The following is a 22,923-nucleotide window of genomic DNA, read 5'->3' as shown; positions in this document are numbered from 1 at the left end:
GGTATAAGGATCCTATTCAACTATATATGTGTGTGCGCGCTTAAACGACCTTAAAACCATTGACAGACATACTAAGGTAGTTCGTTATCAGTGGTTTTTTATAAGCACACACATTTAGTCGATAATTATCTTTAAGATTTAGGAAAATAAGCATATATTTTCTTTTAAATTTTCACCACATATAATATATATCTCTACATACAAGGAATCATTATATATAAAAAAAATATCGGGTGTAATTAATGTAATTAATTATAGAACTTTTGTTGTTTAGAGTGACCAAAAGGTGAAGTTATTTCTGTTTGGAAAGATTTGATACTTACGCAATCATAAACTATACTTCTTCGGTTTTAAATAAAAAACTCACTTTCTAATATAATTTATATTACAAAGTAAGAAACATAATTATTTATTATAAAATCCTAAGTAAGAAACATATTTATTAAAAAATTTCAATAATAATAAAGCATATAGTAATGAGAAAAGAGCAGACTGTAATGACAAGTTTCAAAATAATAAATAATCATAACTCACTTGTTATTGGGATTTATTAGTAATTTTCTTAATTTTTATTAACAAACATATTTCATATATGACACGTCTCATGTCCACTAACTACTAGGCCAAAACAAAACAGCGTTTTAATTAGTAGCTAAAAGAGACATGCCATATGCCATCTCCTTCAAAATGAAGCATATTGGATTATACATGAAAGACAATTATGATTATGAATTAAGGTTATTATTATTATTATTAATTTAGGTGGCCACTCTGCATATACATTTAGATTATCAATTTATAATGATTGCCCTGTCCTACCTACTAATTGCTAATCTTGCCTACTGATTTTTGTTAGATTACGTTCATGTGTATTATAATGTATTCCATATTTATTTTTGTATCATTATTGTACATTTTACTAAAAAGCACATATATCATTATTGTTACTCAACCTAAATTCGTATATCCGATTATCATGTGAACATGTGCGGCTGATCATTGAACATTGGGAACCTTTTTTTTTTTTTGGTTTAACTATAAAGTTCAATTCAATTTCTTCCCCGTATGATTGATAATGAATATTTAGTTTAATGGCAAAATTTGATAATAAGTATTACTGCAATTCAAAGTATTATATATCAAATGTCACACAAAAAATGTATTATATATCAAATTAAGTCACATTTCTAAGATCAAAGTATTAAACATTCATCTCATCTCTATTACAAGACACATCCAACCATCTTACTAGAACTAAAGAGAGGTAATCAAGTCACTAAAGTTATCTAAAAACAAAAAACATTAAATTTTCTCATATTGAATACCAGGAAAGACGTAGGAATTTAATTAATTAAGATATTAAATAAGGGTAGTCTTAGAAAAATGTGATTAATATCCTACTTACTGATTTATAATAATAATTTTTTAAAAATGCCTTATAATAAGGATGGGAGTAGTGTTTAATTTTTTGTAATTAATTAGTGGAGGTATAAGATCACATTATCTTACTGATACATGCTAAGTATCTTTTTTTTTTTGCTGTTAAAATTAGCACAAATTGAAAATTTGCTTGAATAAAGATAGACATATTACAATTTAATTATTTTATTTCTCATTATTTTGTCTTTTCCCCCACAGAATACAATGTATAATTAAAAAAATTAAAACAAAAAAAAAGAGTTTAAACAATGAATGAGATTTTTCAATTAATTTTTATCTTTCTTAAATAATTGAATTTATCTATTTATTTTTAAAATTAAGAAAACCTAGATATTTGTTTAGATTAGATGATTGATAAAAAAATATGTAAGAAAATTAAGCTCGTCATTAGAAGTTATATCATGTTTAAAAATGATGGTCGGATAAACATGAGGATTGTTAATTAAAAAGGGGTGAATTATTCGCATTTCAAGCAATGAAGACTCCGTAATGATCACTTCCATGGGAAGCAAAATTAATGTAATAAAAAAAATTCAAAAACCACTGATTTTGTGAAAACCTCAAAATTACCCATGGACATGTCTGAGAAGAGAATAATTTTTTGTCCTGTAACATTGAAATAATTCAGATTATTATGATTCATATATTGACAAGTAGATAAGTTTTATTAAAAGTCAATATAAAATTTAAGAAATTCATAAACATTAACTTCCTATAATATTCAACAAATGGGTCATTCAACTAGTGGAGCCAGTAATTTAAGGATTAATTAGTAGTTTAAATTAGGGTCAATTCAAAATCAATTTGATCATGATTTAAATGATATAATCCAATTAAAATATATAAAAATATTTATATAATACTAAAAATACTAATATTTAAATAAAAAGATATTAATGGACAAGTAAATAAAAATTTATGTATAAAACTGCACAGAATTCAACAAATTTATTAAACCACAAGTATAATGGACTGAAATTTAAGAGAAAAAAATCAAAACAATATTGTTCAGTTCCAATAGGGAGAGAATATAAAATTTAATTTGATTAGCCTATTCAAACCTCACAATCAAACTGATTAAGAAACTAGCTTATCGATTTACTAGTCAGCCTAGACGAGATAGGTTTTGATATGATGCCCTAGTTTTGAGTAATCTAAAATTGAGACTGTATGAGTGTAAGTTCTGATGATTTTCTTCATACAATAAAAAAAATTAAATCAAATCAAAGATCTTGTAACTTAATAGTATTAACACTCTTTTATAAGTGGGTAGATGCTGGTTCAATTTCACTTATAATTTCAGATTGTTAGTGCCTGTCTTTTTAATTTAAAAAGAAAAGTTTAGATCAGAACTTTACTTTTAAAATATATTATTATTTATTTATTTATTTGACCAGCAATATTATAATTTATTTTGCAATCTACAAACAACAAGCAGATCATGTGATTAACTAAAAAACTCTATTAATGAAAACCACGTGTGGGCCCATTTGTAGATTGATGGAGGAGAAGGCCGCAAATAATGGGCCTATATAAATCTTGGCTTCGCCTCTCTCGCTTCAGTCATCCCTGTTCTGTTTCCAACAGAGTCTTCACTTACACGTCTTGCCCTCTCAAACTCTCCGAAACGTTTCTTCTTCCTTCACCCCCAGCCAAATCCAATCATGGCTCGACCCCAACAACGCTATCGAGGTGTCCGCCAGAGGCATTGGGGCTCCTGGGTCTCCGAAATCCGCCACCCTCTTCTGTAATTCCCTCTCTCCTAAAAAGTTCTTTTCTTTCTCTCTCTCTCTCTCTCTCTGATTGCTCTGTTTGTTTTTCCGGTAACAATTCAAAAACTGATGAACCGTTTCTTGTGGGATACAGGAAGACAAGAATATGGCTGGGGACGTTCGAAACTGCGGAAGATGCAGCTAGAGCGTACGACGAAGCAGCGAGGCTTATGTGTGGAACAAAGGCAAGAACTAATTTTCCGTTTAATCCCAATGAGCCACAGTCGTCTTCTTCCAAGTATCTCTCTGCAACTTTGACGGCGAAGCTTCACAAGTGCCACATGGCTTCGCTCTCACTTCAAATGGCCAATAAGCAGAAACAGCCACAGCAACAAGAACCACCTCAGAGGCCTAACTATAACCACCATAACTACCCATGTGCCTCCAGCAATGGCATTGTCGGAACGAGTTCCGACGCGGGATTCCGGTGGCCGGAGATGAGACCTGAGGAATCCCAATGGGTGGTAGAAGGCCAGGGAGAAGAAGTTGGGCCAGTACTTGAAGATGATCACATAGAGCAAATGATTCAGGAGTTGCTTCATTATGGCTCCGTCGAGCTCTGCTCTCTTGGCTCAGCCTAGCCTAGCCTCCAAAATTATGCTTTTTCCTTCTTCCAAGACATTAAATTTAGGTATAATCATTTGAAGGGGTTGCCATCAGTTCTCCAAAAGACCAAAAAAATTAAAAAAGCATAATGTATAAACAAAATTATTTATAAATCCAATAACATGATCTTAAGCCATTAAAAAAGGAAAAAACCCCTTCTTGTATTGGAGAGACTGATCACAACCACTTCAAACTATGCCTAAATTTTGTTAGTCTCAAAGCTCATTAGCCATATATATAAAACCTCTCTTCACCATATATATATATATATGTAATAAGACCTGAGTCTATTTTGTTACTTCCTTAGTCACTTGATAAATCTAATATTTAGTAGAGAACCCAAGTCATGCATTATGAAGATGATGAGTTGTAATATAAGTTTATCGGCATATAAAGATTATATATTTTGTTCAGCTTCCACACTCTTGTTTGTTTATACACTGATAAAAATGGGCCTCCTTGTCATGTCAGCTTATTGTGTCTTGTCAATTACTTGATCAAGAAGAGAATACAGGGGGAAGAAGAAACTGGACGCTTGAATCTGACAGATTTTGACTGATATGGAGCTAAACGATGAAGAAGAATGAATTATTGGGGAAAATTTTTGGCAGTAGTAGGTAGTACGTGGAATCGCGAGGCCAATGAATGGAAACAGAAAGAAGAAATAGTTTGAAAAAGATGAAAGAAAGATAAAAAAACAGTGTTCACACTAAGTGACAAGGAAGGAAGGTGCACATAAATAAGACAAAAGTGGAAACAATATTTGGAGCTGATCATGATGTTATATCAAGCGTTGCTTCTTCAACAAATAAACATTCTCATTGCTTTCTCACTAACTTTTTTTTCCCCCGCTTTCCTTCCAATTTTCCTAGTTGATAACAGACCAGACGATCGACCCTTTATATTTTAAGTTATCTTTAGAATTATTCTTCTTCCATCCTCAATCGTCTCGATCTCTCTTTATTTTTATGGGGGGAACTGTTGACCCACATTACTCTTTTCTGCTCACTAACCACAAGACAAATCCCATTCACAATCCACGTACCACTCTCCTTTTTGTATGGATATTTCATCATGTGTTGGATATTATCTCCCTTCTCTGTCATTTTCCCCTTCAACACAACGACAGTAAAGTAATTAAATTTCAGCTTCTTTTTGAAAAACGATATGAGAGAGAGAGAGGCAAGTGGCTAAACTTGTGTAAAGCTCATCACATGGTGGAGAATGAAAATGTTGTGTCTATCTCTCTCAGATCTCTTTGCTTTCTTCTCCTCCTCCTCCTCCGATCAGACTTTTCAGAACTAGGATTGAAAAGAAGGGGGGAAATGGTGAGTGTTGTGGGGGGTGGCTTTTGGAAAATGCAATAGTTTAAGAGGGTAACAAGTGACAACTTTAATGATGTGCATGGAGGTTGTCGTGCATGCTTAGAATCAAGACCTTGTTTTTGTTTTCCAACACAGTGGACCCCATGTGTCTCTTTGGCTTCTGCAGTCATTCCCAAGTCTTGTATCACTCATTTGCTCACAGTAAACGCGTCCACACACAAAAACACACAGGCCAATCACCCTCACAATTAACCCAAGTCTCATAACATTTTTACCTGGCAAACTTTTGTACCTAATATTGTTGATATTAAGTTTGCGTAAGTTATACTTAGTTTTCAGGTTAAGGCTATGAAAAAAAAGTAACAATGATTGTTAACCACATGAGATTATAAGTGAAATCGAACAGATAATCTCTTACATAAAAACTTTCGTATCACCGAGTTATAAAGTTATTGAGAGAGGTTTGTGATTCTGTATCTATGTGTCAATGAGTAAGAATTTGTTTTCAAGTGGTGATAACAATGAGTGCTGTATATCATGGTACTCCTCCGGTCCTTATTATAAGACCCAATTTGACTTTTTATTTGGTCCTAATTATAAGACCCAATCCATTTTCTCTTTTATATTTATGCATTTTTTTCCAAGATAATCCTTCTAATAATGATAGTTTTAGCCAATATACTTAATTAACAAGGATATTTTAAGAATAACAACACTTATTTATTATAAATAACCAACTTAACTTACTTCCTTAATCTCCTCAAATAAGTCAATTGGGTCTTATAATTAGGACCGGAGGAGTACTTTTTTTTTTTGGCCTCAATGATTTCGTGTTACCCTATTGGTTTTAATGTTGAAAAAAGTTTCCTTCAGAAAAGTGTGGGCGGGACAATATATATATATATATATATATATATATGTATATATATAAGTTGCACTATTTTAGGTTCATGCTTAATGATTGTTTATCTATGTATGAGGATTGATTTTGTTCCCCACAACCAATGAAAGAACAAATTTGATAAGCCTAATGACATGACCATGAGAAGCATATATTCAGAGTAGTTGCATAATCTCTTTGATGGCATGCCTTTGCCTTAACCATCCCCATGATCAATTTGCATAGAAAGCACTTTTTAGTAACGAGTCCTCTGAAAAAAAGGCATGAAGATACTGAAAAGAAGAAACAAATTGGTCACCAATTTATCTAAAAATTTGATCATTCATAAAGTACAATAGTGTTTTACGATTCATATGTGATTGATTCTATTTTGTAAAATAAAATTCATTGTTGTTGTCGTTTGTCTATAAATCTTATAATGACTCATTTTTTTACCAAAAGATGCAACAGAGACATTCTGAAGGCAATAAATTCTCTTATTTTAAAGAAAATTACGTACATAGGGTAGCAAAACAAACCACAAGGCTCTCTGATTTTCAAGTGAGAGGAACCAATTCGAACAAGTTCAGCAGTATACTTTGGGAAAAGTGACTTATGAATTCCTTCAAATCTGGAGTTTTTTTCTTTTGGTTCATGATTAACGCTGGTTTAAAAGATAGAGTCAAAAGCTGATTATTACACTATCCACATGGGATTGACCCAATAATATCAAAAAATTTAGAGGCTTGTCGTTTTTATTAAGAGCGCAAAACACATACACTGTCCACTGCAGATATTGGATCGAACCACACAAGACAGGTTCATGTTTGCCAAGGACAAAAAATTTTTGTCACTATTCTTAAGTGCAGAAACGTTCCAGGCACTCGAAGTGTTTCAGGAGACAAACACTTTCAGACACACATGGGAACCCACGTTATCCAAGCAGGAAGATCTCAATTTCACATGGCTTCATATGTTGTGGAGAACCGCATTTATCTCTCTCTCTATATATACATATATATGTAATCTGATAGCAACATGTTTTTGTTTGTGTTCTTGGTCTGTTTCATATGTTAAGGTTGTGTCATGAAATGGACAAGGATTATTATTATACAGTGTATCCTGCCCTCCTGAAAGAATCACGTCCTAAGTATGTTTGCTTCCCACTGTTGGAAAATTGATATATAAAAGAAATTAATCAAACCCATATGTGTGTGTATCCACATACATTGAATCTGAAAAAAAATGTTGCTTTCAATATTAGTCTCTGACTTCAACCATGTGGGAGCCGTATAGTCAACACTCTAAGCTCATTATTGAAGGGCTATCTTATTCTTGCTTCTATTTATGGATGAATTATATTCGATAGATATATACTATCCAGGTCCTTAATATATAAGAACTAGATGACTAATTTGAATAGATTAAAAAAGCTTGTTAAGTTAGTTATTTGTAATAAATAGGTGTTTTCTTTCCTAAAATATTCTTGCTAATCAATTGTATTAGCTAAAATTATCATTCTTACAAGGATTACCTTGAAAAAAATAGATAATTATAAGAGACAAAGTAGATTGGGGTCTTATATTTAGGATCAAAATAACGGAGGTAGTAGACGGATAAGGATGATGATGATGGTGGCGGTGCATGTTACAGGTTTATTAATTAACATATATATTAATGAATTTGATAGATAAGGATGGTGGTGGTGATGATGAAATTACAAATTGTAAACAGAACAAGGACAAATTATTAAATCAATAATGCTATTCTAATGAGTTTTTGATGCAGATGTGTTCAAAATTCGAATCCGAGAGAGTATCAGGTATATAACTTGACACAACTCTGTTACCGATTAAACTATGTACTTGTTTTTTTTTTTTTTTGGCTTTATTCTTATTTTACCATCAAGAATTCATTGGCCAGAAGCTGTGGCTGGTGTTCATTGCGATTTTAAACGTAAGATTCCAATCAAATTCATCTCATAAATTTATAATTCTTTTTAGAAGGAGCTTTGTAATGATATAAGCATTTAAAACAAGTGTTTCTTCTCATATGTTTACCTTTATACCATAAAATCACTCTTGAAAAGTTAATACAAATACTCCTTGAACAATTTCATTAATTGCACGTACTGAAAGACATTTTTATCAATAAAGGTAGTTTTCAATATAAATTATTATACGAATATTTTGAAAAAAATAACACATATTTATTAAAAAAAACTGACTTCACTAACTTTTTTGTTTCTATAAATTAATTATCAAATTTTTGTATTTACGACCAAAGAGAATAAACATTTTTCTTTTTTTCTTTTACCATATATAAATCTTTCTTTTATTTTTCGTTCAGCTTTCAGGCCATCACGTGATAATAAATGAACATGATTAGTGGAGAAACTACTTGCATAAATTAGGCAGTCTTCCATGTCTGACAATTTGGTTCGTGTTTGTTATCCACTATTTGAAACCTTCAACTTTTCTTGCAGATTAAAAAAAAAAAAAAAAAGTCAACTTCGCATGTAGTCAAATGATTAATAATTTTTAAGATCTTAATATACCAGAACTGAAAACATGTAGTTACACGAATTTAGGGACATTAAAAACTTAGATGACGATGATGGGTTTAACAAGAATGAGAGTCCAATAAGCAATACTTTTGGACACAAATTCACTTTATTATAACTTAAATATAAAAGTTAAATAGTTAATTCATAGAAATTTTTAAAAAATTGTTAAATTAGTTATTTGTGGGAAATCATTATTGGTTTTTCTAAAATATTCTCTTTAATTATTTGCATCAAAAACCATCCTTTGATGAGGATTAAGTGTAATCAATATGAATAATTTAGAAAAAAAATTTATAAATTTAAGAGACAAAATTAAATGAGTGTTTATATTTAGAATCAAAAGTAAACCTATTAACTAACTTTTATATTTAAAATCAGAATGAAGGAGTAATTTAATAGTCTAAAATGTGGTGAGATATTATCAAAATGAAAATTTTAAAAAACAAAGTATGAATGCATTTAATTTCTTAAATTGTAAAAAAATAGAGACACCAATATTCAATTTCACATGGGTGACCATACGGAATGGACCTCAAATTCACGTGGCCCCAGGTAAAGGAAGCTTTCATTATTCAATGAAGCTTTCGTTAAGGCTTATGTACACACATACACACATATATAAAATATCAATCGATCTTATCAATTCTAGACATATATATGTGTTGGTTAGTTGGCCAAAAAGAAACATACTGGGGCTGGCTGATGAACATTGAGCTGCATGTTTCCACAACAGTTTCATAGTCATTTTGTATACTTTTTCATATGAAAATTTGATATATATACCTAAGTACAATGAACCACAAAGGCATCTTTGACTTTATGGGACCCACAGTTTACCAATATCTAAGTTAGTACTCCTCCGGTTCTTAATATAGAATTCAATTGTTGAGTTGGTTTTTATCCTAAATATAAGACCTGTTCATTTTATTTATCAATTTTCTCCAAATTACCCCTATGAATACTCTATAAATCATAATCAAGTAGAAGGGAAAGAGGGATATTAAGAAAAATAATTATGGTATTTTGAAAAAACGTGTCACATTTCTTATAATTAACTAATTTAACTAACTTCTTTAATCTAATCAAATTAATTAAATGGGTCTTATATTAAGGACCGGAAGAATCGTATGGCAACATCACACTTCAACAGATGGACCATGATATGCAAAATTTATCGTGCACAAAAAAAAAATAGTACAACTACTTGTTCTAAATACAGAATTGGTTTGTGATGATTCTAAACATAAAATTTTAATTTATTATTCGCTATCTACCAAATTTATAGTAGCTTTTTAAACTATCCCTATTAGTTATACATATTAAGAGGGTGTTAAGAAATAATTTCAATATAAATAATTAAAAATAATATTTTAGATAATTCAACATGCATTTTTTTAAATAACTATATTTACAAAAATTTTAAATTTATAAAAAAAATTAATTATTTCATTTCTACGTTTAGGATATAAGAGAATATTTCACTAACTTTGTAAGGCGTAAGCTCTCGGAACTTAATTGATCTAATTTTGTTGTTGTTAAAAAATTTTAGTAATTGCTTTCAAACTAGAATCTTAACAATATAATGGCGGTTTCTTTTATAGGGGCAAAGTCCCAACGATAATCAAATTAAGCAGGGAACTTCATCAGGCTTGGTTCACCTTGGTAAGTGCTTTAGAAAATAGGGTTTTATAGATGACCTTTTTAATTAATAGTTAATCATCAGTTTTGGGGGGAAAAATGTCTGCACCTTTTTCTATACTCAACAAAATCTCTCTCTCTATATATATATTTCATATAAAAATAGTGATTAATTAGTCCACTTTTAAGAGAATTTGTAAGAATAGAACTTTCAATTTCAAGAGTACTCATCAGTGATTACCAGTTTCATAAGTTTTGATGGTAATTCATTGAGATCCCTGCAATGAACAGAATCTAAGTGCTTTATACTTTTTTAAAAAAAAAAGTTGTCTAGAGTATCTTTCTGCCCGAACGGTAAGAGACTAATCTCTCTGAATACTTTCAAGTGCAGTAGTGGGGACCCCTTCTAACAGTATTGTTTCCATACACACCATCCCAAAGATTAAATTTAGAATATGATATTTAAGATGTCCAAGTCCATTCTATATTTGTAGCTGTAAATTTTCAAATTTCCTTTACAACTTCAAAATGGATTGACTTGGGCCCCTCGGTTATAGTTCCGTAGTTGGACACTTGGGCCAATCAATTGGCCCAAAAGGCCAATGGTTTTCCAATTATTTTTGGGTAATGCCCAAGAGACTTATGATAGCTGTTTTAGAAGTGGTGGGTGCTTACTTAAGAGTTAATATCCCTCTGATGTTCAATGTAAAAACTTTAGAAAGCTAATTTTGATCTTAAATATAAAATTTTAGTTTATTTTATTTTTATATTTATTATTTTTTCAAATTAATTTATCTAACTCATAAACTAATTATAGTATAATGTTACATAAAAATAGTTTTCAAAAATCATCTCACATTTGTTAGAATTAAGTAATTTATTTAGCTATTTTAATCTACATAAATTATTTAATAAATTCTTATATTAAGAGCAAAAATGTATTTGTTTTAAGTAAGATGACATTTAAGACCTCATGATAACATTAATTATAGTTAAGGATCCTAAAATTTTGATTTTAATTTTAAACATGGTTCTTGGCTGGAATTAAACTTTCTCTGAATGAATTTGTTTTGTATTCATCTTTCGTATTTTAAGTTCTCATCTTTTACATTTTCAATAGTCACTTTCAGTATTTTCATTACTCAATTTTTATTTTTAATAGTCATTTAAAATATTTTTTATACTACTCATGAAAAAACTGCAAAATTAGGTACTCAAAATATTAAAGAAGACTACTGAAAACGTAAAAGGCAAGTAAAACATTTTAATTACAGTCAAGAATAATATTTTTAAATTTCAATATATATTAAAATTCTTAATTGTGATTAATATTCTCAAGTCCTTAAATATCGTTTTCCATTCATTTTAGAACACACACAAATTTATAAACTTAAGGTATGTTTTATCAATCAAATTAGAATAAATATATGTAATGTTTAAAAATAACTTAAGAATTTTAACAAAAAAAGTTAGTGACAAAATAAGTTTGGCATAAAATAAATCACAAAACTTTAGTGAAGGGTATTAGGAGACAAATTCATGATTAAATTTACAAGTGTACATAACATTTTAATAATTTTTTCCGTCAGCTTATTTTAATAACTAACAGTAACAAAATAATAGGTTTTCATATTTTATTGGTGAATTTATAAGTGTATATATGTATTTCAACAACTAACAATAACAAAATCACAAGTGTTTATATGAAAATTTAGAAATCTTAAATTACCCTATAAGAACTAATAAAATTTTTTACAAGTGTTCATAGATAAATTTTACAAGTGTATATAAACATTTTAACAAGTAATAACAATCAAAATGACAAGTGTGATGAGAAAACTTAACCCAATAAATATAAGCAACTTAAAGTTTTATCCTAAAATAAATATACTTGTGTTTAATTTAATTATGTAAGTTGTTTTTAGGTTAACCATTTGTTAATATCTAATACAGAATTAGTTTTATTTCAAAAATATATTCTAATCCTTATGAATTTTACTTGAATTTTTGTTTTGCTTAGTTTTGATTTAATTTTGTAAAATTACATTGAACTTATGTTTTCTACCTTAGTGATTTTTTTTCAAACTTTATCTTCTATTTCACATTTCTGGTTAATTTATTTTATCATGGTTTAATTTTTAAATTTTAAAATGACATCTTTGAATGATATCTTTACATGATTAATTGCCAATGGAAGTCCAATGATATCCGGTGATCTATGGAGCTTTCATCCTTTTATGAGATCAAACTTGTTATTTAGTAGTAGTACTACCTCCGGTCCTTAATATAAGACCCCGTTTGACTTTTTGTTTGGTCCTAATTATAAGACCCCAATCCAATTTTTCTCTCATATTTATGCATTTTTTTCCAAGATAGTCCTTCTAATAATGATAGTTCTAACCAATACACTTAATTAGCAAGGATATTTTAGGAATAACAACACTTATTTATTACAAATAACTAACTTAACTTACTTCCTTAATCTCATCAAATAAGTCAACTGGGTCTTATAATTAGGACCGGAGGTAGTATTTAAATAAATCGCCTTATAGAACATTCTTATATAACTTTTAGATAAGTTGATGCAATATATTTATTTCATTATATTTTCTATGAATGCTCCCTTAAAAGAAAAGGCGAATATTCAGATACGTAAATAGGAGTTCTAAGAGAAGTAGTAAAAATAAAAATTATTGTTCTTTAATATAGTTAAAATAATGTCACTTGGCTGAAAATTATCTTAGATTATCTAATAAATATATTTATTAATTCCTATCTCATATAATTATGATCTTTCTCATATGAAGAAACTATCAAAACTTGAAGGCTTGCCTCCATTTTTGAAGTTGTCTCTCTTGGCTCTGTTTTCTGACTCACAATTGTGCTTCTGATGACCTCCCTTCGCTACACAAATTGATAAAATTATTAAACTTGAAAATTTAAAATATAATTAAAATATAATCCGGACCATTTAAGATCTAATCTAGATAGTTCATATTCAAAATCTTTAATTTACTATCTTTTCAATGATAGATTTATTTATTTTTTTAAAGAAAAGTTAGTTATAAATTTTTGTTAATTTTAAATTCTATATCTTTTAAAATAAAATAAATTAAATTAAAAAGTTAAATTGAATCTGAACTACCTAAAATCAATTTTAATGGTCTACATTAAGATGAACCTTTCCTATTTATCTTTTTAATAAGCATGAAATATACTTAAAAAAAACTTAATTATGTGGTTGTGATTACAGTTACAGTCAAACACACGTGGTTACAAATTGAAAGATAGTGAGGATCTATCGTCCAAAAACATAGATGACTAAGTCATTGGCACCATTTTATCAGATAAATCAATGGAAAAAAAATGACAATAAAAGAAGAAAAGAAATCGGTTACAAAAGAGACCAAGTGTGTGATGGAGATAAAAAAGAGAGAAGAGTGAATGGAAATGAGAGATTTTAGTGTGAAAGAGAAAATACAACACTAATGAATCGGGCTACTCTATTATATAAGATCTGTTCATCGTGAAACAATAAGTGGAACTTGTTCACTAACTATATCATTTGTATAAAACAAGCTTCTTTAACTTAGCTGTAGAATCAACCATGGCGGGCCTTGAAGAAATCAAGAAAGAAAATGTTGATCTTGTACGTTTGTTTTGATACAACAATAATGTATATTCCAGATTTTGATTTCTTCTATTTGATTATTCTTCTCTGCGAATTTATATATAGGAATGCCTTTGTTTGTGCCCTTGCAGGAACGAATACCGGTGGAAGAAGTGTTTCGTGAACTGAATTGTACAAAAGAGGGTCTCACAAATGAGGAAGGCCAAAAGAGATTGGCAGTTTTTGGCTACAACAAGCTGGAAGAAAAGAAGGCAATTCTCGGCTCATTATATATATATATATATATATATATATATATATGTTAATTCATTTTCTTAAGTCCTCCATCTGTTTTGATGAAAGGAAATCTAATCCATGTAATTGATTTTGAGAACAGGAAAGTAAATTGCTGAAATTCTTGGGGTTTATGTGGAACCCTCTATCATGGGTGATGGAAGCTGCTGCGATCATGGCCATTGCGTTAGCTAATGGGGGGGTAACACTAATTTAATCATTAACTCTGCATTAATTCTTCAAACGCTAATTAAGCCTGCGTTTGAATAAATACAATTCTGATTAATCTCCAAATAATGATATTGGGGATAATTTATAAAACCAAATCTTACATGAGATATCTCCTGCAAATCAAAATTTGCAGGGCCAACCCCCAGATTGGCAAGATTTTGTTGGAATAGTGGTGTTGTTGGTTATCAACTCTACCATTAGCTTTATAGAAGAGAACAATGCAGGAAATGCGGCTGCAGCACTCATGGCAAATCTTGCTCCAAAAACCAAGGTCCGTCGAGATGGAGCATTTGTTGAGCAAGACGCTGCTATATTAGTGCCGGGAGATATTATCAGCATCAAGCTTGGAGACATTATCCCTGCAGATGCTCGTCTCTTGGAAGGTGATCCTCTCAAGATTGATCAGTCTGCACTTACTGGTGAATCATTGCCCGTCTCAAAGAATCCAGGTGATGAAGTTTTCTCTGGCTCCACTGTTAAGCAAGGTGAGATTGAAGCTATTGTGATTGCCACTGGGGTACACACCTTCTTTGGTAAGGCTGCTCACTTAGTGGATAGCACCAACCAAGTAGGACACTTCCAAAAGGTAAGACTAGGTTTCTGCATTTTTTTACTTTTTTTTCCTATATGAATGTTGTTATGAACCTCTATTTTAGAATTAATCCCTAATGTTGAGGTTGAGTTCATCTGAGCAGGTGTTGACAGCAATTGGAAACTTCTGTATTTGCTCCATTGCTGTGGGGATCATTGTGGAAATTGTTGTCATGTACCCTATTCAGCACCGCAGGTATAGGGATGGGATTGATAATCTCTTGGTGCTTCTCATTGGAGGGATTCCCATTGCCATGCCAACTGTCTTGTCTGTAACAATGGCTATTGGTTCGCATCGCCTTTCTCAGCAAGGAGCCATCACCAAGAGGATGACTGCCATTGAGGAAATGGCAGGCATGGATGTTTTATGTAGTGACAAGACTGGCACTCTAACATTGAACAAGCTCACAGTTGACAAGGCCCTAGTTGAGGTAATTATATGGTTTACAAGATACTCAGATTCATTTATATTTTGAAGGTATTATTTAAGATGGTCACTTACTTGAGAATTCTTCTTATTTTCTAATCTTTTGTAGGTTTTCGAAAAAGATATCGACAAAGACATGTTAATTTTGCTTGGAGCTAGGGCCTCTAGAGTGGAGAACCAGGATGCTATTGATGCTTGCATTGTTGGGATGTTGGGCGACCCGAAGGAGGTATATATCCTCAGAATATTAATTTCTGGATATTTAAAGCATTAGCCTCTACTATGTGGTAGTCTGCCTGAATTATAAATGGATCTTGAATTGGGCAAAGACAATATTATATTATAAACAACATGCTGCCCAAGTTCAGGAGGATGAGAATATTGCAGTATCATACTTGGAATATAAGAAAAGCTCAAAATTCATGTACTTGCATTATAGATGAGTTGATTTAATGAAAAATTGTTGCTACAGGCTAGAGATGGAATCCAAGAGGTGCATTTCCTTCCCTTCAATCCAGTGGACAAGCGTACAGCCATAACTTACATTGACTCTGCAGGCAATTGGCACAGAGTTAGCAAAGGTGCTCCAGAGCAGGTAAATATAATGCACATTGAGATAGGTTCTCTTGTTTCCTTGAAACTTCTCCATAATCTTTTTGAAAAATTTATTCCAGATCATAACACTCTGCAATCTCCGGGGTGATGTGCTGAAGAGAGCTCATGCCATTATTGATAAGTTTGCCGAGCGTGGTCTTCGATCTCTTGCTGTTGCTAGACAAGTAAGCAGTGATAGCTTGCCATGGAAGCTATTATGAGTCAACTAAAATTTGTTATGTGTGTGATTGTATACTTATAGGAAGTGCCGGAGAAGACAAAGGAAAGTGCAGGAGGACCATGGCATTTTGTGGGTCTCTTGCCTCTCTTTGATCCACCTAGACATGATAGTGCAGAGACCATCAGAAAGGCTCTCGGACTCGGAGTGAATGTGAAGATGATTACCGGTGACCAATTGGCTATTGGTAAAGAGACAGGTCGCAGGCTTGGCATGGGAAGCAACATGTACCCTTCTTCCTCTCTCCTTGGTGACCACAAGGATGAGTCCATTGCTGCTCTTCCTATTGATGAGCTTATTGAAAAGGCTGATGGGTTTGCTGGCGTCTTTCCTGGTAAAGAAATAAAATGATTAAGATCACTATTATTGTTTATTAACCATGCAAAAACTAATTGATTAGTTTAGGTATAAAAATATTTTCTACTGAAATTACCGGTGGATTTTGTGAAATGAAGAGCACAAGTACGAGATTGTCAAGAGGCTGCAAGATAGGCATCACATTTGTGGGATGACTGGAGATGGTGTGAATGACGCACCGGCCTTGAAGAAAGCAGATATTGGAATTGCAGTGGCTGATGCAACTGATGCAGCTCGAAGTGCGTCTGACATAGTCCTGACAGAACCAGGTTTGAGTGTGATTATAAGTGCAGTGTTAACCAGCAGGGCTATTTTCCAGAGGATGAAGAACTACACCATTTATGCCGTCTCCATAACAATTCGTATTGTTTTGGGATTTATGCTCCTTGCTCTTATATGGAAATTTGATTTCTCACCTTTCATGGTACTGATCATTGCTATCCTCAATGATGGGACCATCATGACCATTTCCAAGGACAGAGTCAAGCCATCTCCAATTCCTGATTCCTGGAAGCTCAATGAGATTTTTGCTACTGGCATTGTCCTTGGTGCTTACCTTGCTGTTATGACTGTTGTCTTCTTTTGGGCTGCTCACGCATCTGATTTCTTCACAGTACATAACAGAGCTCTAAACTTTCTTACATAACTTTATTTAAATAACAACATGTTCCATAGTACTTAACCAAATGTAATGAATTATTGGCAGGAACATTTTGGAGTTAGATCTATCAGGCACAGCAATGATGAGCTTACTGCAGCTGTTTACCTTCAAGTGAGTATAGTGAGTCAAGCTCTCATCTTTGTCACTCGTTCAAGGAGCTGGTCATATGTTGAACGTCCTGGTCTTTACCTTGTTGGAGCCTTTTTCTTAGCACAATTGGTAAGTCTCAACAAAAAGAAATCCAACCCTCTTACTTCACTCTAAATTATTCGTTCTTAAAAACAAGATTTCTAAGCAGCATTTTCTTGTTCTTGGTTGATTTATGATCTAGATTGCGACCTTATTAGCCGTGTATGCAAACTGGGGCTTTGCAAGGATTAAAGGAATTGGGTGGGGCTGGGCTGGTGTGATTTGGCTCTACAGCATCATCTTCTACATTCCTTTAGACATCATAAAGTTCATCATCCGATATGCATTGAGCGGCAAGGCCTGGAATAACATTACTGAGACCAGGGTATTATATCATTCAAACGCTCCCTACTTGTATTGAATAGAAGAAATAAAAGATCAAATCTATAATGACATGTTTGGATGTTCTGATGCAGACTGCTTTCACAACCAAGAAAGACTATGGAAGGGGTGAGAGAGAAGCACAGTGGGCTGCAGATCAACGCACAATGCACGGATTGAATCCTCCTGAAGCAGATGATATCTTGAAGGACAAGACAGATTACAGAGAACTCACTGAAATTGCAGAACAAGCAAGGAAACGTGCAGAAGTTGCAAGGTAAAAACCAAGGACAACTGAAATTGTCTTCCTTAATTTTAAGGTGAGTAGTATGCAATTGGAACCAAATTGATGAATTGTGTTGTTGCGAAGGTTGAGGGAGCTTCACACACTGAAAGGGCATGTGGAGTCTGTGGTGAAGCTGAAGGGACTTGATATTGAAACAATTCAGCAGCACTACACTGTGTGAAGGAAGCAAGCAATGAAATGCATGCTCATAGACATAAGATCATAGGAAAGATTATTATATTCTTTTCCTATATTTTTGACCTCATTTGGTTTTTAAGCTGCTTAAGCTTTTTGTAATAATCCAACGTTAGGAGATTGTGAAAGACAATCCAGTGTTGGAGTTAGAGAGACCAAATGACTCTGTTGCAATTGTTACTTATTATATGAATATGATTATTTATTATTTTCTATTCTTATGTTCCAGATATGAAATAATCAGCCATTCTCAAATTGTTTTCTCCAGCAGGTAGATGATAATAATTATGGAAAAGAAAGGGTCAAAGAAATATATTTTATTGGGATGACTAAAAAGTATAGGAATATAGTGGGAGAATGGAATCTCAAAATACTCCAGTATGTTCCACTTTTTGGACTCAAGTCTGGTTGACAAATGTGCAAAGAACTTTAATATTTACTTGTTTTTGGTCAAACTCTTGTCCGTGGCTTGATCTCATGGGCAATGGGTTGAGTGTTGATGGGAGAAAATGAAAACCCACATGATTCTACGCCTAATATTCATCCAAATTGATCAAATCAATTTTGTTAATAATTATCCAAAGTTCTTCAGTACCTCACCCATTCATTAATGCATGTTTGAGTTTGTTGTTTTATTTCCTTTTGATGTTCTCAGAGATTAGAAGTTCAAAACTTACTTTTAGACTCTTAAAACCCAGTCGAAACCAAAGATCATATTTGATTTAGTATTAGAAGCAAATAATTTTTTTTCTTCAAAAAGCCAGTTAGGTTGAAAGCCAAGTTAAAGCTTCTGAAATTGACCTTTTTTAAAAAGAAAAAATTGGTTATTCTTTAATGAAAAATATGTTTTAACATGCCTTTTTTAAATAATTTTTAATGTTATTCTTTTAATTTTATACTTATATTTTTATTCATTAACTATATCCATTTTTCTACATTCAAATCTGTTTTTCAATTAAATCATTCAAATAGTTTTTAGTTTGTAAAACTACTAGTTTTATAAAAATGTATCCAAATATATATATTTTTTGCCAATAATATTCGAATGTAATTATATCACACATATTTACCTCAACTTCAGTTTACAAAATACAATTGAATTAAACTTCAATTTTATAAAAGTTAATCTAATTAAGCTATAATTTGTTTCATCCTTCTTTCCCTTCCTCTCCCTGACATGCTGATGATGCCATGCCCAAACTACTTATACGAATATACTAATACTCTTTTCCTTTCTCATTACAAGGTCCAAATAATTTAATTGTATGGTTTAAAAAATTATTAAATTTACTTAAAAATTAAATATATAAAAAATATATGTACTTTTTCTTTCTAATATGTCATCACTAGTAAGAAAATGAACAAGGGAGAATGTATTGGGAAAAAAATGATGAAAATAAAATTGTATTTAATATTGGGAGGAAAAAATGAAACTTATAACAAGGGACGAAGGTGTTATTTATGAAGCTTATCCAAAAAAAAAATTTAAAACAAGGAAGGAGAAAGGTAGTTTTCATTAGTGAAATAGGCACATAAAACTAGGCACCTCCCTCTCAATTCTCATAACTTGGGTTATTGATGACACATGCCAATTAAATTCTTTTGAAAGGCGTAAACTAAATTCCGGTCTCTCTCTTCTTCTTATCCCTCCCCTTCCCATGCATTTAAACTCTGTTGCCGAGGCTGCATTGATTCAGCAGGCCATTGAAATGAAACCAAACTTGCTGATTCCAGCTCTGCTCTCTCTTCTTCTCCTTCTTCTTCCGTCGTCCTCACTTTCACAAGATACAGTATCTCCTGCCAATCAACAACTGAAACAACTCATTCTCAGAAGATCCAGACATGGCGGAGGAAGAAGCAGAGCATTCAAGTGCGACCCCTTTTATGTTTATCTTTTTGGTATCTGTGGTCGCTGGCCTTTTCCTACCTATCCTTCCCCTCACAATCCCTTTCAACCACTCCCACCACCGTCTCCTCGTCGGAATCCCCCACCCCGTTTCCCACATTCTCCTCCGCTGCTGCCCCTTGTCCCATCACCCCCACCACCGTCTCCGCCGTTAGTTCCGGCACAGCCTCCCTTGGTTCCTTCGCCGCCTCCTCCTCCCTTGGTTCTGTCTCCCCCACCGCCTCCTCCCTTGGTTCCTTCGCCGCCGCCGCCGCCGCCGCCTCCGCCTCCTCCCATGGTTTTCCCACCGGGGCTGATTATTCCGCCACCGCTTGTCTTCTCTCCCCCACCATTTCCAGGTATACCAGAACCGCCCGTATTTCCATGGCTACCACCTCCTCCTGATATATTCACCGATCCTCCACAGAGGCCACAGAGCTTCGTTTTTCCACCACCGGGTTTCCCCTCCGCTGGTTTTACCCAGGCACCGCGCCTTGTCCCTGAACTCCTACAGCCGCCGGAGCCACCTCTCCTGTCAACTCCTCCGGCGCCGAAGAGCTTTGTTCCAGTCCAAACGTCGCCACCACTAGTAGTGTTGCCACCTTCTCAGCTTCCACCGCCATCTAATTCACCTCTCTTCCGAGAATGAGATTTGCGTCATCAGCAAATCTATATAATAGTACTGTTTATGTTCTCATAGTCTCAGCATTAAAACTTAGTATGAGTATGCCGCTCACATCCAATTAAAGTCTATCGTTCGTTGTTGGTCTCTCCTTCCCCCCCCCCCCCAAGTTATGTGTCCTGACAGTCCTGTTATATTAATTTTTTCCTGGTTCTAATTAAATTATATTACCTTAATCAAATATGAATCTGTATTCATATGTAACTAATTTATTATTTGTCTATTATAACATTGGTTTGAGTCAGGCTATTAATGGTCATGAACAATTAAAAAAAATCATTTCGAGCTTATAGTCATTAATAATAGTCGTGAAAGGAGTTTTTATTCTTCTTCGTCAATAAAATTAAAGGAAATAATGAGCTTGTGTTTTAAAACCACTATCATGTTCCTATTATTAGATACATCAATAATAAATAAATTATGTGTACACTTTTCTTTTCTTTTCTTTTTCTCGCCTAAGGATGACATGTTTATGTACTCCTTTAATTCTTAAACGTAAGAATATATATGATGATTCTATCTTGGCAAAATGAATCTTTGATTTTCTAAAAAATATTTAAAACCATTAACTTCTCAATTAGAGTGACTGATTTATCCTAGGGATGGTAATACGGGCTAACCCATGTGTTGTAGATTAGCCTGTGATGAGTTCAACACATATGGGTCGAGTTGAAAAGTATTGTTTTAATGCAGGTTGGTGAATTGGCCTGACAATAATTATTTTTTTAAATTTTTCTTTATCTTTTAATATTTTTTATTCAATATTTAAAAAAATATAATGAGAATTTTATTTTTTTCTTGAAATATTTGATTGGAAGCACCAAATAAATTATATAGGTATTTTTTTTAATTTTTTAGATATAATATAATTATAATAATTTTTAAAAAAATAAACACAGTTCAGCTCGCAGGTTAGTGGGTTAACCCGTGACAGGTTGTGGGTCTGGCGATGTGAGTTAGAAAATTTTGTTTATCAATAGGTTGATAGTACGTAGAGCTAGTAATACGGGCCAGCCCGCTGATTACAGGCTGGCCCGTGGTGGGCCTGAAGACATGCAGTTCGATCTTTTTAGGACCGCCTTCTAGCGGGCTGGGATTTTTGCCAAGGTGGATTGGCTCGTTAGGCCTGCCAACCAGCCAAATTTTTTAAATTTTTTTCTTTTAATAAAATTTATTCAAATTCCTAAATATCTAAAATAAAACATGTAAATATAGAAATTATAAAAAATAAAACATAGAATACAAAGTTTAAACTTTCAAATATCTCAAAATATTAAACATGATTACATAATCCATCCAAAATGATTTAATAAACACTCAAATTAAAACATAAATCCAAATTAACAACAGTACAACACTACAAAGTCACAAATATAATGTGTCAAGCACTTAATCATAACTCATGACTCTTACACGGTGCATTCTATTCAAAGGAAAAAAAAAAATTTTAAAAAAAGTAAAACGGGCTGGCCCGCCAACCCTGCGGATTAACACACCACAGTTACGCGCTTGACAGTTATGAGTTCAAAAGATCTATTTTTAAACAGTCTCCATTTTAATAAATCCAACCCGCCACAGCCCCGCTGTAGTTGATAGGTTGGATTTATAAGTTCAACTCATATATTACGGGTTCTAATTTGTCCTTCGCGTAGCCTCTTCTGGTTGTAGTTGACACGTGCACTACATGACTCAGACACTACGCTCTCTGACACACGTGTCGTCTATGGCCTTTTTTATTTCTTCGGCCAACAGCTTTTCCTGTTTTCTTTTTTTCTTTTTTTTTGGCGCCAAACTGTCCATGCCCGTATGCCGTCCATTTAATTATCAAGTTGGAGATGTGTGTAATAAAACTTGCATATATAGCTATAACAAAAAAAGATTTAAATATTTATATATTTTTTAATCTGGCACATAATTATATACATATCATCAAAATTTAACAACAATATAATAATCATGTTATTTTTCAATTTATTACAATTACAATTAGGAATATATGTGACTGAGTCTTTTAAATAATCGGGATATATATAGTTCTCTTTTATTGGCATATTTGATAACAAAAACACAAGAAGTTAGATCTAATTTTAGTTTGCAAAGAAAAATGAGAACTCTTTTTATGTAATTAAAATGGA

At 32.5% G+C, this 22,923-nt stretch overlaps 3 protein-coding genes across 4 annotated transcripts; all 3 read left to right on the top strand.

Annotated features, from left to right (window-relative positions):
- Positions 1 to 3,061: 3,061 nt before the first annotated feature.
- LOC114735685 (ethylene-responsive transcription factor ERF003-like) lies at positions 3,062 to 4,238 on the top strand. Its single transcript, XM_028923399.1, has 2 exons — positions 3,062 to 3,187; positions 3,307 to 4,238. Exons 1-2 carry the CDS (start codon positions 3,105 to 3,107, stop codon positions 3,791 to 3,793), a joined length of 570 nt encoding a protein of 189 aa, XP_028779232.1. The 5' UTR covers positions 3,062 to 3,104; the 3' UTR covers positions 3,794 to 4,238.
- Positions 4,239 to 14,591: 10,353 nt separating this feature from the next.
- On the top strand, positions 14,592 to 18,207 carry LOC114735684 (ATPase 9, plasma membrane-type-like). 2 transcript variants are annotated; one of them, XM_028923398.1, is made up of 11 exons: positions 14,592 to 14,930; positions 15,058 to 15,384; positions 15,490 to 15,609; positions 15,853 to 15,975; positions 16,055 to 16,159; positions 16,237 to 16,546; positions 16,668 to 17,182; positions 17,276 to 17,449; positions 17,562 to 17,744; positions 17,836 to 18,017; positions 18,111 to 18,207. In XM_028923398.1, the coding sequence occupies exons 1-11, from the start codon at positions 14,607 to 14,609 to the stop codon at positions 18,205 to 18,207; spliced, it is 2,460 nt and encodes an 819-aa protein (XP_028779231.1). In that variant the 5' UTR covers positions 14,592 to 14,606. The 2 variants fall into 2 exon arrangements, with proteins under 2 accessions (XP_028779231.1, XP_028779230.1); XM_028923397.1 differs by having other exon boundaries at positions 14,592 to 14,948.
- A 1,672-nt stretch (positions 18,208 to 19,879) lies between these two features.
- Positions 19,880 to 20,755, top strand: LOC114735682 (leucine-rich repeat extensin-like protein 3). Its single transcript, XM_028923394.1, has one exon. It carries the CDS (start codon positions 19,880 to 19,882, stop codon positions 20,753 to 20,755), a length of 876 nt encoding a protein of 291 aa, XP_028779227.1.
- Positions 20,756 to 22,923: the final 2,168 nt, after the last annotated feature.

This window comes from Neltuma alba, unplaced genomic scaffold, assembly GCF_004799145.2.
Source record: "Neltuma alba isolate B1F8T4 unplaced genomic scaffold, ASM479914v2 tig00013246_pilon, whole genome shotgun sequence".
NCBI lineage: Eukaryota > Viridiplantae > Streptophyta > Magnoliopsida > Fabales > Fabaceae > Neltuma > Neltuma alba.
This window is presented reverse-complemented; position numbering and strand designations above follow the sequence as displayed.

What these genes read in the sequence shown, in the direction of transcription:
- LOC114735685 (XM_028923399.1), top strand. Translation starts at nt 3,105, where the DNA reads ATGGCTCGACCCCAACAACGCTATCGAGGTGTCCGCCAGAGGCATTGG. An exon ending in GAAATCCGCCACCCTCTTCT is followed by an intron (nt 3,188 to 3,306) that starts GTAATTCCCTCT and finishes TGTGGGATACAG; the next exon opens with GAAGACAAGAATATGGCTGG.
- LOC114735684 (XM_028923397.1), top strand. Translation starts at nt 14,607, where the DNA reads ATGGCAAATCTTGCTCCAAAAACCAAGGTCCGTCGAGATGGAGCATTT. An exon ending in ACGCATCTGATTTCTTCACA is followed by an intron (nt 17,183 to 17,275) that starts GTACATAACAGA and finishes AATTATTGGCAG; the next exon opens with GAACATTTTGGAGTTAGATC. An exon ending in ATAACATTACTGAGACCAGG is followed by an intron (nt 17,745 to 17,835) that starts GTATTATATCAT and finishes GTTCTGATGCAG; the next exon opens with ACTGCTTTCACAACCAAGAA.
- LOC114735682 (XM_028923394.1), top strand. Translation starts at nt 19,880, where the DNA reads ATGCATTTAAACTCTGTTGCCGAGGCTGCATTGATTCAGCAGGCCATT.